At 37.2% G+C, this 13,109-nt stretch overlaps 1 protein-coding gene across 13 annotated transcripts in view; it reads left to right on the top strand.

Annotated features, from left to right (window-relative positions):
* The window catches only part of L3MBTL3 (L3MBTL histone methyl-lysine binding protein 3), an 84,206-nt gene that overhangs the window by 66,652 nt on the left and 4,445 nt on the right, over positions 1 to 13,109 (top strand). For all 13 annotated transcript variants that reach the window (XM_080390406.1, XM_080390411.1, XM_080390410.1 and 10 more), the window contains 4 exons: positions 1,089 to 1,235; positions 2,593 to 2,757; positions 6,724 to 6,815; positions 11,985 to 12,148. In XM_080390406.1, coding sequence (XP_080246532.1) covers positions 1,089 to 1,235; positions 2,593 to 2,757; positions 6,724 to 6,815; positions 11,985 to 12,148 — 568 coding nt within the window. The remainder of the gene's footprint in view (positions 1 to 1,088; positions 1,236 to 2,592; positions 2,758 to 6,723; positions 6,816 to 11,984; positions 12,149 to 13,109) is intronic.

The raw sequence follows: 13,109 nt of genomic DNA, 5'->3' as shown, positions 1-13,109 counted from the left end.
CTTGTTTATATTAGGCAGTTCTGTTTGGAAATCATGCATGTAACGATCAGTGAAATAAAATATTGGAGTGGTTTATGGAAAGGCAGGTAGTTACATTGTTGAAAAGAAAGTAAGCAAAATCACAGACATGAATTTTTTACTTTTTACCATTATGGAGGTCCTTGTATTAATACAGGTGAGTAGGAAAACATAATTTCCCATTCTAGTTAGTGTCATAGTTCATGAGCCACAAATAGAACATCACGTTTAGTACAGCCTCTCCTGTGTCTTAAATAGAGATTTGAAAACTTGAGTATGTTGTTATTCCCTGTTGTGGCTTATATATACCTTTCAGAGTTTAGGATACTGTCTTTGAAGTGTGTGTAGCCTGACTGATCAGTTGAATACTGCAGAGTGGTTTTCTGAAGAAAAAATCCTAGTTCAGCCCCATGTGTTTTGTGTTGCTCTTCTTCCCTTTCCTACCTCCTATGCAAACACAGGCTTTCTGACTTCGGGAGGTACGGCTTTTGCATTTGTTAAGAGTAATATTTACAAGTCGTTATATCAGTGCAGTGTCACATTCTCTCTTTCCCTAGCTGGAGTGCAGTGAAATAGGGAGTGCTGAATGATAGGAAAAACTATGAAAATATCACAGTCTGTTAATGGAATATCACAAAATGGCATTTGCAAAGATGGGGCATTTGCCGCAGTAGGAGGATGTGCACCATTCCTCATACTGTGCCCTTGCAACGCAGCTTCTGTACAGACATTGCATAATAGAAATACTATTGTTCACAGAAAAAATAACCATGGGAATATGACATGATTTGGAGAGAGGTGGGTATAGTCAAAGGGACCCTGTATTTTGTATATAAATCACCATGAGAAAGCTGGCTAAACATTTATCAAGCAGTTTTCCAGAATATATGTGTTACATAACTTGCTGTCGAAAGGAAATGCAAAAACCATTCTGGCTGAGGTTTTTAATGCATGGATTTATTGACATTTTGAAGTATGAGTAATTATTCCATTGTTTTCTAAACTTTATATTAATCAATTGCATCTGCTTCTAGAAAACTGGTCTCTGATGTCTTTTCTTCAACTTCTAGTGCAGTCAGCTGCCCATATTCAGAGATGAACTTGAACAAAGAAAGCCTCTTACCTGACCGGTTGAGCGGAGAGATGCCAGCAGCCAGTCCTGTCCCCAGAAACAGAAAAGTGGAAGCAAGTGAAAGATCCACCTCTCCTGTAATCAAGTAATTACAATTGAAGCGATGTCCATGACTAATTGGACACATTTGCTTCTGTATTCTGCAATGTAATTTGTAGTTAGGTAACTGCTGAATGGTTTCAGAAGGGTCTGCCTGTTTGCACATCTGTGCTTATTGAAAAAGTCACCTAGCTGTCAAAGGCTGATAACTGATTTTACTGTGTATGATCTAACAAGAGTTCATTTTCATCTTCAGTGTAACTATCTAGACTACTAAGTTAATTGGAATTTAAAATTGAATGTTTGCTAGTTGGTTTCATTTAAGAAAATGATTTATTTGTGTTTCTTTTGTTTGCTGGGCTGGCCTTACTGATGTGACTGTAAATTAATACTGCTTTTTGAAGATCAGCCGCTATAAATTCTTGTTGTTGTGGGAGTGGGGAATCAAATTACTGGGAGTAAGTTTTGCAAGAACGATGCTTAAATCTGTAGCTGAAGCTTCAAGTAGGAGCCCTGGGAAAAACCAAAGGGATGTGATTCCATGATGATGATTTCCAGATGATAGTTTTCTATCCGAAATTGTGGACACCAGCTCTTGTGCTTATTCTGAGCTGTGGGGATCCACAGAGAATTTAAGGAAAGGAAAGGAAGAATGGCTTTCCGTTCTTTTCAAGGGCTACATAACGTAAATGTGAATGTTCATAGTGAAGATTTCCAGTTCCCACTGTAATGACCATGTATTTTTGATAGGTGGTATTTTAAATCGTATTCTTGGAGACAGTTTCAGCTTCATGCTTTAAAAACCAAAATACTCAGCTGTCAAAGAGCACTGCTTGGATTGATTGTTCCTGTAAATGCAGGGTTGTAGAAATCTCGTGACTTGATTATGCTCTGATAGGTAGCCCAGGTACTGTCCCAGTGAAGCTAGTAACAGTTTGAGCAGTGTTCTCTGTAGCAGGGACCATGTCAAGTGCTCCTTTTTTCATTGTCCCTGTTAAGAGACTGAATAACATTTTTAAAGTGTCCTGGCTGGAGGGCGGTATATCATGGAAGGGAGAGAAGGGATAGGCAGAAAATGATACTTCAAAGTTTTCTTATGTTAGAAATATTTGAGGTGGACAGCTTATTATCGAAAATAACATTAGGCAAATTCTCTTCCTGTTGAATTGCCTAAATGTTTTACCTTTGATTTCATGGGGAAGTGAGTTCTGTACTGTGATTTCTGAAAATCCCAGGTTTACAATTTTGTTGGTGGCAGATGAAAAACTTCTGTGTATTTCTTAAAAAAACCAAAAACTTTGTATATCTTCAGTTACATTAGTGACTCTTTACGCATATCGAAAATAAGTTGAATAACTCAGGTTCTTTCAGTTTTAAACATTTTGTTAATTTGTTTTAAACAGTGACAGAAAATGCCCCAGTCCTGGTCATGTAGGTATGAAATCTGCAGCTCACAATCGATCATCTGGGAAAACTGTACCTGAAACAGCTAAGCAGGATGATGCAGAAAGTAAATCTCCGTGCAAGAAGCCCCTGTTATGTGATGTGAAAGAAAAGAAGGCACCCAGGTAACTATCAGTTCCTTTCAAAGTATGAGTTGTTTTGGAGTCCGTCAGTTTGAAATGCAGCTTGCAAGGCAATGCAGTGCAGCAATTTGTCTGTGGAACTCGTGGAAGCAGTGGGGAGGCAGATGGAAGTTCTTCAGCTGTCTTTATTAGAAATAGGGAAGAAGGGAGTTTCACAGTGTATTTAAGAAATAAGAAATGCCTATCAGAGAGAAGAGGAAAAATACTACAAGAGAAAGAAATTATTGGAAGTTGAGATCCTTCTTCTCTACCTCTGTGTACAAATAATGTTATTGTATATGTACAAATTTGTACATACATTTACAAATGAAATGTAATTCCTTAACTCTCAAAATTTCTTCTCTCAAATAATAGATACTCTCTAAGTAAAAGACACTCTCAGAGTATCATTTTGACAGAAAATGGCATGAGATCATTTCCAAGCTTGCACTGGAAAATTATATTTTAAAAGGCTATCTTTGAAACTAAAGAGATACAATTCAGTGTTTTCATGGGGATAAGTGAGGCAATAGGGTTCCTTACATTTTTAATTAGTTACAGTATCAGTGTATTACTTTATTGGCTATTTTCATACAGAAATAGAAGACATGCTGGAACAAGAAGTGTCATCTGTTGTATATTTAAGTGTCAGCTACATTATCATGTGTTGATAATAGATGAACTGTAAATGTTAGCAATAACAGTGTCTTGAGAGACTTTGGAGAGGTAGTATTATATGGTGAATGCCTCACAGTAAAGCTGATGATTTAAACTTGATTGTCTTATTAAGAATCAATTAAATCCTGTGAAACTTGCTGCAAGATTTTTTTTAAAACTTTTTTTTCAAATTGGGTTAACCAGATCTGGCAGTGTTTTATGATACTGCTTCCTCTTTTCACTAGATTTTTTTTTCTTTTCTGAAATATCACTTATTGGTTTCCTTTATTCCAAAAAGCCTAAGTAAAAAATAAAATGAAAAATGAAGGTGTAGCTTTTTGCATCTTCTAAAATTGGTCAGCTATTCTTTAGAACGTTCTTTTGTATTATTTTGATCAGCTCATATTGTTCAAGTTATACTGAAAAACATCTAGTAGGAGCGTCAAGCAGTGTTGATATAATTTCCATACCACAAATAAACAGCATTCACTAGTCATACTCAAGTGAATTTAAACATCAAAAAAAGAGACAAGGCAGTTGCGTTTGTAGTTTTGAAATAACTTGTGTTAAATAACAGTTGTCATTCATCACTTTAACCATAGTTGTAGTAAATTCATCTTTTTGTAGAAATAAACTTCAGCTTTACAGACTATCACATAAAATTAATTGAAGAACAATTTTTTCTTTCTTTTTTTAGAGGGTGCTATCTTTATGAAGACCTAAAATAACCAATACGTGTGCTATCTGTTCACTGTATTGAGTCATTTTCATTAAGAGAATAACAGCCTCCTGCCAACTTTGAACTACCCAGAGGCTTTCCAGTTTGAACTGTTTGAATACACTGATGACTATCTGCATTTTATCACCTAGCTTTCCACATTCTTTATGTATCCAGCATGATTAGAGAGGACTTCTATTTGAATAATTTTCATTCCTTTGAAAAAGGCATGAAAAACAGTGTTCACAACGTTAGGTATATATGAACTGGAGTTATAAAACATTGAGTTATTGCAATACCCAGTGGATCTTCTTGGATATGTGTTCAAAGTACACATGCATAATTGAAGACATAGATACGTATACTTGTGTGCCCTTTAGCTGCTGAGCTTGTAGTGTGGACTTAGTTATGTTTGACTTCAGTACAGTTGTGTATACTTTCATATTCCAGCTAATCTTTTGTTTCATACAAGTCTTTGGAACCAACCACATATGAAGCCAACCATGAGATTATTTTGATGTGTGAAGTGAATCTCAGCTAATCTCCAGTTCCACTTACTCCCTTTCTTTCCTTTCTTTTTCTTCTTTTTCTTTTTTTTTTAAACTAGTAAGAGGTATCTGTGCATACAAACAATTATACTAGAAAATTTTGCTTTGCAAAAATATGTGTGTAAAAACTGCAGTCTGTCCCTCTGGAATGTTCCTGAGATTAGAAATCAAGATAAAAATTACAGGCCTGCAGCATATTCAGTTTTAATTTATACTATCTTTAGAGTAGAAAAAGACTTTCACTGTAATAGGAATTCCACTCTGGAAATATTTACAATGAAGGGAGGTGAACACCCAGACTTGGGAATCAAATGGTACTACTTCTCACAAGAAAATTCAATTTATCTTCCAACCGCTTCCCCAAAACCTTTAATTCATGATACTATCTTGTATTTAACTGATGAGATAAAATTTCTCTATGTATGTTGCTATGAAAATTGTCCTCAAGAAAACAGAAAGATATGTTTCCTCACAGGTTTTGGTGCTCTCTCTCCTATACATTGAGTTACAGTAATCATTTACTTTGGCTGTGTAATGAATTGCACTATTTTGTAGCATCTCACTTCAGAAGTTTTCTGTGTTTGTGGAGGTTAGGAAAATAATTTTTAAGTAAATAAATGCAGGTGATAATTCTGAGGAAGATACTGTGGAGAAGTCCTTTGTGGCACAGGATGACATGCCTGCTGTATGCGTTCCACTGGCACTGCTTGTCATACCATTATTGTTGGTGTCCTACCATACTACAAAGGCTGAATTTTCTGATTTGTTGTGTTCATTTTTCACCATTAATAGTGTGTTCAATAATTTTCTCTTGATGCTAGTGAATTTGCAGCTGCTAGCTTATTTATTCCCAAATGCTTACTTGTATTTAATATTATAAATAATATTTAATGTATAAATTGGGGTTACTAGTATAAATGGAAACAATGGAATTAAGTCTGTTGCTTCTGTGGATTTGTGTTTTGAGGTTAGTTAATCTTGATGTCTGACAAGGTGTTAGCTCAAGTTTGGGTCATTTGTGAAGGGGTTCTTGTTGGCTGCTTCTCTGGTAGGTGGTAAACAGTGAGTTCATGTAGTGGGCTTTCTTGCAGTCTTGACTTTAAGATCATTCTGCCTGATGCATATTTTTAAAACATGTTCATTACCTGCTTAGTATATCTGAGAACTCTGCATCTATGATGGTTTAGTAAGAATTGGCCAAAGGGTTCTCAAGTTCTTAAGAGCAGAAGGAAATAAATACGCACATAATGTCAGCAAGTTCTTAAAAGCTTCATTTCTGTAAGAAACCAGGTTGGAAATACCTTCTGAAGACAGAGTTTGAAAAGGAACTTCCCATGGGCTGACTTTAAGATGCAAATACACCTGCCCTCAGCTTTGAGACATTCTCTGATTTCCACCTCTTTTGCCTCATTTTTCTCAGTAGGGGGAAAGTGTTCCCTCTTTGCAGGTGTTTGGGCTGGCAAAGCTGAGGGAGCAGTCACAGGCAGCAGGCAAAGAGCAGGTCTTTTAGAGTAGAAGTACTGCAAAAACAGTAACAAAAGAATACATGTTTTCAGTGGCATCATTAACAGCTGCACAACAATATGTCAGTGTAGTACAGGAGTTGGAGTAGGCTGGAGATGAAGGTCGAGCAGAGAAAAAGGAGGAGATGTTTAGACAGCTCCTGAAAATGGCCTGAAAAACCAGTAAGGCTTTGTGGGAGATGCAGCTATATGTGTTCTTCACTCTTCCCATCTTCTGCCATGGACCCATCCAGTCACTGCATTTGTATATTTTCCAGTTTCAGTTATGAAGTCAAGTGTGTTGGTAAGATTTATGTAATCTTAGTTTACGCTACTCTTGAACCTTCATTGCGAAATGCATGTCAGTAGTCATGCCATCTGTGTAAGTTAGAAATTAGATCCTCTATTTTTTTATTTTTATTATGATACAGCATCCTTTGTGCGTGAATCCTGGTGTGCTAATAGCATTGTTAGCAGGAGATGTCACTGTGCTTAGTGATTTTTATGATGTATTAATAAAAAATGAACATCTTACTTTCCTCAGTGGAGTACTACAGACAAAGGACTCCATAAAGAACAAAGAGTGTGAAGAAGAGGAGACAGAAAACAAGCTGCTTATTTCAAATGAAATTAAAGGTAAATTGGCAGTACTTCATTTGTTTCTTACTAAAATCTGCAGAACTAAATAAGTGTGCCATCCCTTGAAATTCTTCATGAAACTGCATTGCAGCTTATTTTCCACATTCACTATTTGTGTCCAAAAAATTATTGAGCACAACACTTTTAACACTATCTTGTAATTATCAAAGGATTTGCCAAGAATTTGGTCCCAGTTGTAAAGATGAGTGCAAAATGAATACGGGTATGAAAAGTTACATTTCAGAAATATGTTTCCTGTGACTTTTAAGTCTGAGTTATAAAGGTACAACATTCACTTATTGCTTCAAAAGTGTTTCGAAAGAAAATTAAAGCATTTACACATTGCAGACATAACACAAAGTTAAGGTGACTTCCTCAGCCCAGCCTCAGCCTGTTGTGCAGTCTGGTACTTTCCAGCAGCCCATATGCAGAAATGGGAAAAAAAGAGAGTGAGCACAAATTGCTGCAGGGGAAATTCTGTCTGAATATAAGGAAGAAACTGCTCACCATGAAAACAGCTGGAATAGGCTGCCTAGAGAAGAGGTGGAATCTCTTTTGCTGGAAATACTTAGGACAGGACCCTGGATAATGCTCTTGATGCCCTGCTCTTAACAGAAGCTGCTCTTTGTGATGATGTGTACTGCTGTGCTGAAACTCTTGGCTGTTCACTAATCTAGTTGGGTGGATTGAGGTGGCTGCTCATTATTCATTTTTATCCTCATTGTTTAGAAAGAATACAGCACAAATCCAGAATGTCACGGTCTTACATTTCATAATTATTTTGCCTGTGTGAAACAGTATAGCAGGCTAGTTATTGAACTGAGTCAGTGCATTGTTTCAGCGTAGCTTTTGCTGCAATAATTTTATTAATTGATGCAAGTTCAATGAGAAACTAAATGTCTTAATTTCATAATTTAATTCTTTAAACTTTTAGATTTTTTTTTCTTCAGCAGTTTGTTGTGCAACACAAAATTTGTAAGTCTTGTCAAAAATCTTGAGACTTGAGTAACTGTGGTTCTTTAAGGTCTACATTTCTTACCTTTTAAGTGAGCTCATCCTTGTAAAACCTATGAAATTCTCTGAGACTACTCGAGCATTGCATAAAGATAAAATCAAGGTAGTGTTTTATTTTTAATTATTAACCTCTGATATATTTCTTTTATTTTAAACCATCATTTGTCTGCCAGCACTTTTCTGTTTTCAGATAGATCTAAGAGGCACTCTGGCAAGCATGTGAAGTATGAGAGAGTCCATCTATTACTAGAGCTGGGCAAAAGGTGTAAAAAATCGGGGTTGTTATGGTGTTTTGAAACATGATGTAGTTCAGAGTTCTGGAGAAAATGATGCATTGAAAGAAGAATCTCTGTAAAGCAGATGAAGGAAAGAGAGGTTTTGGTCATTTGAATTACTTCATTTTACCAGAATGGAAACATACTGTTTTGATGTTGATTTTGCATTATATATCACAATACCAAAAATTTACACTCAAATAGTTTGGAGCATTTTAAATTGTATGCAATTCTTTTTTTTATTCTAAGGAAACGGCCTGATTTTGTGAAGCATTTTGAGTTTAGCAGAATTGACTATTTGGATAACATTTCACCAACAAGTTCTACTTATTAGGATATATTTCTGTGTAAGGTCTTGCATAATTAGATTTATAAAACTAGAACACTTTTTTTCTGTTATTGTTTTTAAAAGTTATCCTTTTTACCTCCTTTTTATAGATATAATTTGTGCCATTGTTTGTTTAAGTGTGCCAGAATACTTAACCTTTAGGATGAAAATGGATCATTTGAGTTCTTGCTATCATAGTCATAAAAAGCTCAAGCTAAAATAATTGCAGTTGTGCAGACTTCTGTGTACTGTCGGGACTGGTACCTGTGCTTGTTGCCCTACTTTTTCTGCATGTCACTTACATTGTTACTCTTCAGTCTGCTTTTGCCATACTTGACCAGTTCTCTACTGATATTTTCTAAAACGTGTGCTGGTATTTCCCCTTTTTTGGAGGAAGATTATTTGGAGCTAAAGAGCTCCACTGAAGTCATGGCCCTTTCATAGCAGCTTTTTTTTATGGACACAAATCCTGATACATGCTAGGAGCTAAAACATGCAGGAGGGAGTGAACAGTGTTAATGGTCTCTCTGGTCAATGCCAGAAAGTGTATGCCATTATCTTCTTTGAAACATTAGGTTATATTCTGTTGGAAGGTAACTCACTAAGAGGATAGAGATGAATTAAGGAAGACAGGGTTCAGGGAGAAGGATAACAAGGTGGCATTAAGTATGAAAAAGAGTGTAGATGCAGGTGGGCTGATTCTGAAGCAAAATGTCAGCAGAGAACAGTGGTCAGGGTTAAAAGTGTGAACTTACTGCATGTGGCTCTGCTATCACGTGTAGCTGGCAAGCAAATACTGTTTCTTCATTTATGTGGTTCAAGGAGCTCTTTGTGGATCTGGTGAAACCGGCTAACCCATGGTGCATCTCAAGTTAACTGTTCTCCTAAATCATAGAATCATAGAATTGTTTAGGTTGGAAAAGACCTTTAAGATCATCAAGTCCGACCCATCCTTTCTCCAAATTAATTTTGTTCCCCAAAGAGAACTGTAAAGGATTTGCTGGAGAACAACTGAAGTTCATTTTAAATCAGTGTACCATATACAAACGCTGTCTTACAAATAGGATTATGTCCGAATTGAGACATAAAGTGGAATACATGACATATTTTCTCTGGTCTGCAAACACAGATTGTCTCTCTATGGGAAGCAGGGCTTGCAGAATGAGGAATACCAGAGCATGAGGATAGGGAGAACTTTAGATGTCTGGTATTACAGATGTGGATTGTAGCCAAAATGCTGTGCTTTGTGTTGTCTTTTGCAAGAACTTACCCGCACTAAACCTAAACTTCCTTTTGTCAGGGATGTGGTTATACCAGCTGCAGGCTTGGGGACTTCCTTTTCCTCCATATAGTTGGGTAAATTGGCACTTTACATGCTCCTTTTGTGCCGTCGATTTTACCTATGAGGCAGATACGAGATGGGGTGAGAACAGAGGCATTTTTGACCACATCCTCAAAAGCATTAGGCATTGCATTCCTTCCCATGTCAGTAAATAGAGCTCTTGAATGTGGATAGGTGGAGTACAAGGTTTAGCATTATGCAGTGTCATGTTCATGAACTTACTTTCTACTAACCTTGTTCATAACCAGCTAACCTGTGTTTGCTTGAAGTTTTCCAAAAAGACCAGCATGGATAGATGCCCAGCATAGATTTTTCATCTGTAACTGTTAGGATTTGACACTATTGAAAATACAGGATAGACAGGTAACCTTAGCTATTATTGCTGCTACTCACTATTCATGTACCTATATGCTTTTAGGTGTACCTATGTTTAAACATGTGCAAAAAATGGAGTGCAATTTCTTTGGATTTTCTTCACACAGTATTGTTGTTTCCTAATTATGTTATAGTATCAATGTATTACATGTGTTGCAAATGGAAAACAAACAAAAAAAGCTAAATATTTCTATTTTCAGCTCTTAAGAGACCTTCTTTAGAAAGAAAAAATCAGGATAAGGATGATGAGGGGATTCAAGGGAACAGTGAGAAAGATACTATTCGGTAAAGTAGGCTTTACATTCAGCATGCTTACTGCCTTACAAGACTCTTTCTTTCTCGCTGAGAGTTTTAGTAGTAGTAGAAACTCTTAAGGAACATCTGAAGAACAACAGTGAAGTGTAAACAGACATTTAGAGTACTCATTTCCAAGAGTAAGAGTATGATGCTAGGAAAAAATAAAAAGTCTATTAAAAAATTTAATCAGTGGGCTGACAATACTGACTAAATGGCTTAAGAGTCAACTTCTGAATAATTGACATTGATATAAAATGAGGGTAAGTATTGAAAAAACCAAAAATTTAAGCTAGAGTAGAGCAACACAAGCAAATGTAATCATATCCTGTATTGGCCACATTACATATTCTGGACCAGTCCCACAGTGCTGGCAAAAGTCTGTAGTAGGAATTTGTACCTTCGTTGTTGGGCACAAATGTGTGAAAACTAGAATGTTAAGGATAGGGAGAACTCTGAATAACAGCAACTTCCCAAAAACTGAAATAGAATGGAGCTGTAATAGAACTGAGCAATCCAAACAGAGATAGCACAGGGATTTGTGAGCGATTGCGTGAAGCCATGTTAGTAAGGAATATTAGGTATAGGTTCTTTGTTGGCTGTTTCATTCAGAAATTAATTCCAGAGCTTTTCTACAATTTGACTCTGCAGTCGGGAAGCATTCAGGCCTGAGTTCATAGCAGGCACATTGTTTTTGTGTTTGCAGTGGATCTAAATAAATGTAGATGTCTTACGCAGTTTGACATCATTTGAGGCATGCCTCTTCACTCTCTCCTCCTACGCACATCTGCAACTGCTGCTGTTCTTCAGACACCAGCAGCAACAGCAGCATGTGGCTGAAGCCACCCTCCCACTGGTACATTACCTTTGAGGCCAGTGGGATGGAAGCTCATTCCTTCCATTATGGAGAAGCGAGATAAAAAGGGAAATGACTTTGTAAAAAAACCATACCAGTATGGAGAAGTTACATGTTACTTCCAAATAAAATGTTCAGTTAAAGTGGGAGCAAGGAATTTGCGGACATTTGTGTTTTTTCCTCAGAACTGAAAAACATTTTGTTGTGGATGAGGCATAAATGTTCTGTGGGCTGAAACTGTACAACTGATTCACTTGGAATTTTGTAGCAGTGCAGTGCTGCTTTTCATGAATTTGTAACAGCTCAGCCCTGGAATTAACTTAGTTCTTGTACTACTGTACATGTAGCTATTCAATGTAGGTGTGATTTATTGTATCAAAGTATTTAAAATTATGTGACCTGTGGTGTGGTATGCCAGCAGTTGTGTTGGCATAGAATTGTGTTGTGTCGGAAGAGACTTTTTCCACATGAGAGTAGTTATATTTATATAGAGCAAATATAATCACATTCATACTAGTGGAAGAACAGTCATGGTACCCCTCTTATTCTGATGTAAGCAAAATCGTACAGCCTGTGTAGGGAGGCCCATATGTATCAATAGAAATGAATGTGCTTTTACTGTGACTGATCTCATCACTGACTGAGGGATTTAATGCTTGTTTGTTGCTTCCTTTTATTGAAGATGTTGAAGAACCCAACACACAAAGACTTCTTTCTCAACCCGTTATTGTGTCTTCCAAGTTGCAAATCCCTGGCCTACCCTTGCGCTGGGAACAGCAGAGCAAGCTCCTTCCAAGTGTGGCTGGGATCCCAGCCAGTAAGGTTTCTAAGTGGAGTACAGATGAGGTAAGTTTCCCCTGTATCTTCTACCTCACTACAAGCCCTTGAAGTCTTCATTGATTCAAACCTTTAGGTTAGCCGAGTAGATTAGCAGTAATGCATTAGTACTTCAAGGATCAGAGTCAGCCAGACCTAATCTAACAGAACCCCAAAATGCCCATTCAGCTGCCATCCAGCCCTGGAAGCATTAAGTATTAATTCATGGGTGTATAGATAGGTATAGATACAGATAGGTATGTATGTGTGTATATATTTTTTTCACTGGCGTTAAAAAGGGAAAGAAAAGTGCTAAATGTGTGGCCCAGATGATCAGGTGCTCAAGGTCTACATCAACCACATCTAGTACCTACGCATACATTCTGGAGGAATGGTTTAGGGGTCAGCTCGGACCAAGGAGCTATTCCCGGTGCATAGTCTGTGTGTGGCACACTGTTTTGGAGGTGAGAGTACAGTGCTGAGTGGATTGGTATGGGTATGGTCAGGCCATGACACCTGATTTCAATATTAGAGCCCAGTGACTGTTCAGGTACGTATTAATGCTTGGATGTACAGGGTCTAGTTCCTGCTTTACTTCCAGAAGTATCTATGGCTAAGGAAATTTTCTGCAGCTGGGACAGTCAGATCTCTTCAGAGAAAAAAGAAGCATCAACTTTGAAAAAGAATTTGCTGATCTCTCTGCAGTAAAGAATAAAGAAGAGGAAGGCAGCAACCGTTTCAGTTTGTGAGAATTGATTCACCAAGAGAAGATGCATGGTTCTGCATCTGCATGGATAGAGTAGCTTGAGTGATTTTGACGGAGTAGCCTTTCTCACTCTTAGATGTCCTGTGGACAAGGGTGGCACATGCTCTTTTAGTTTTCAGATTTTGTGAATCTTGTCCTTAAACACCCAGCTGCATGAGTCCACGTACTCGTAGAAGAAGGTAGAACACCTAATATGAGGCTGTATCTAAAAAACTAATGATTGTC

The sequence above is a fragment of the Falco punctatus genome (genome assembly GCF_963210335.1).
Source record: "Falco punctatus genome assembly, chromosome: 5".
Lineage (NCBI taxonomy): Eukaryota > Metazoa > Chordata > Aves > Falconiformes > Falconidae > Falco > Falco punctatus.
This window is presented reverse-complemented; position numbering and strand designations above follow the sequence as displayed.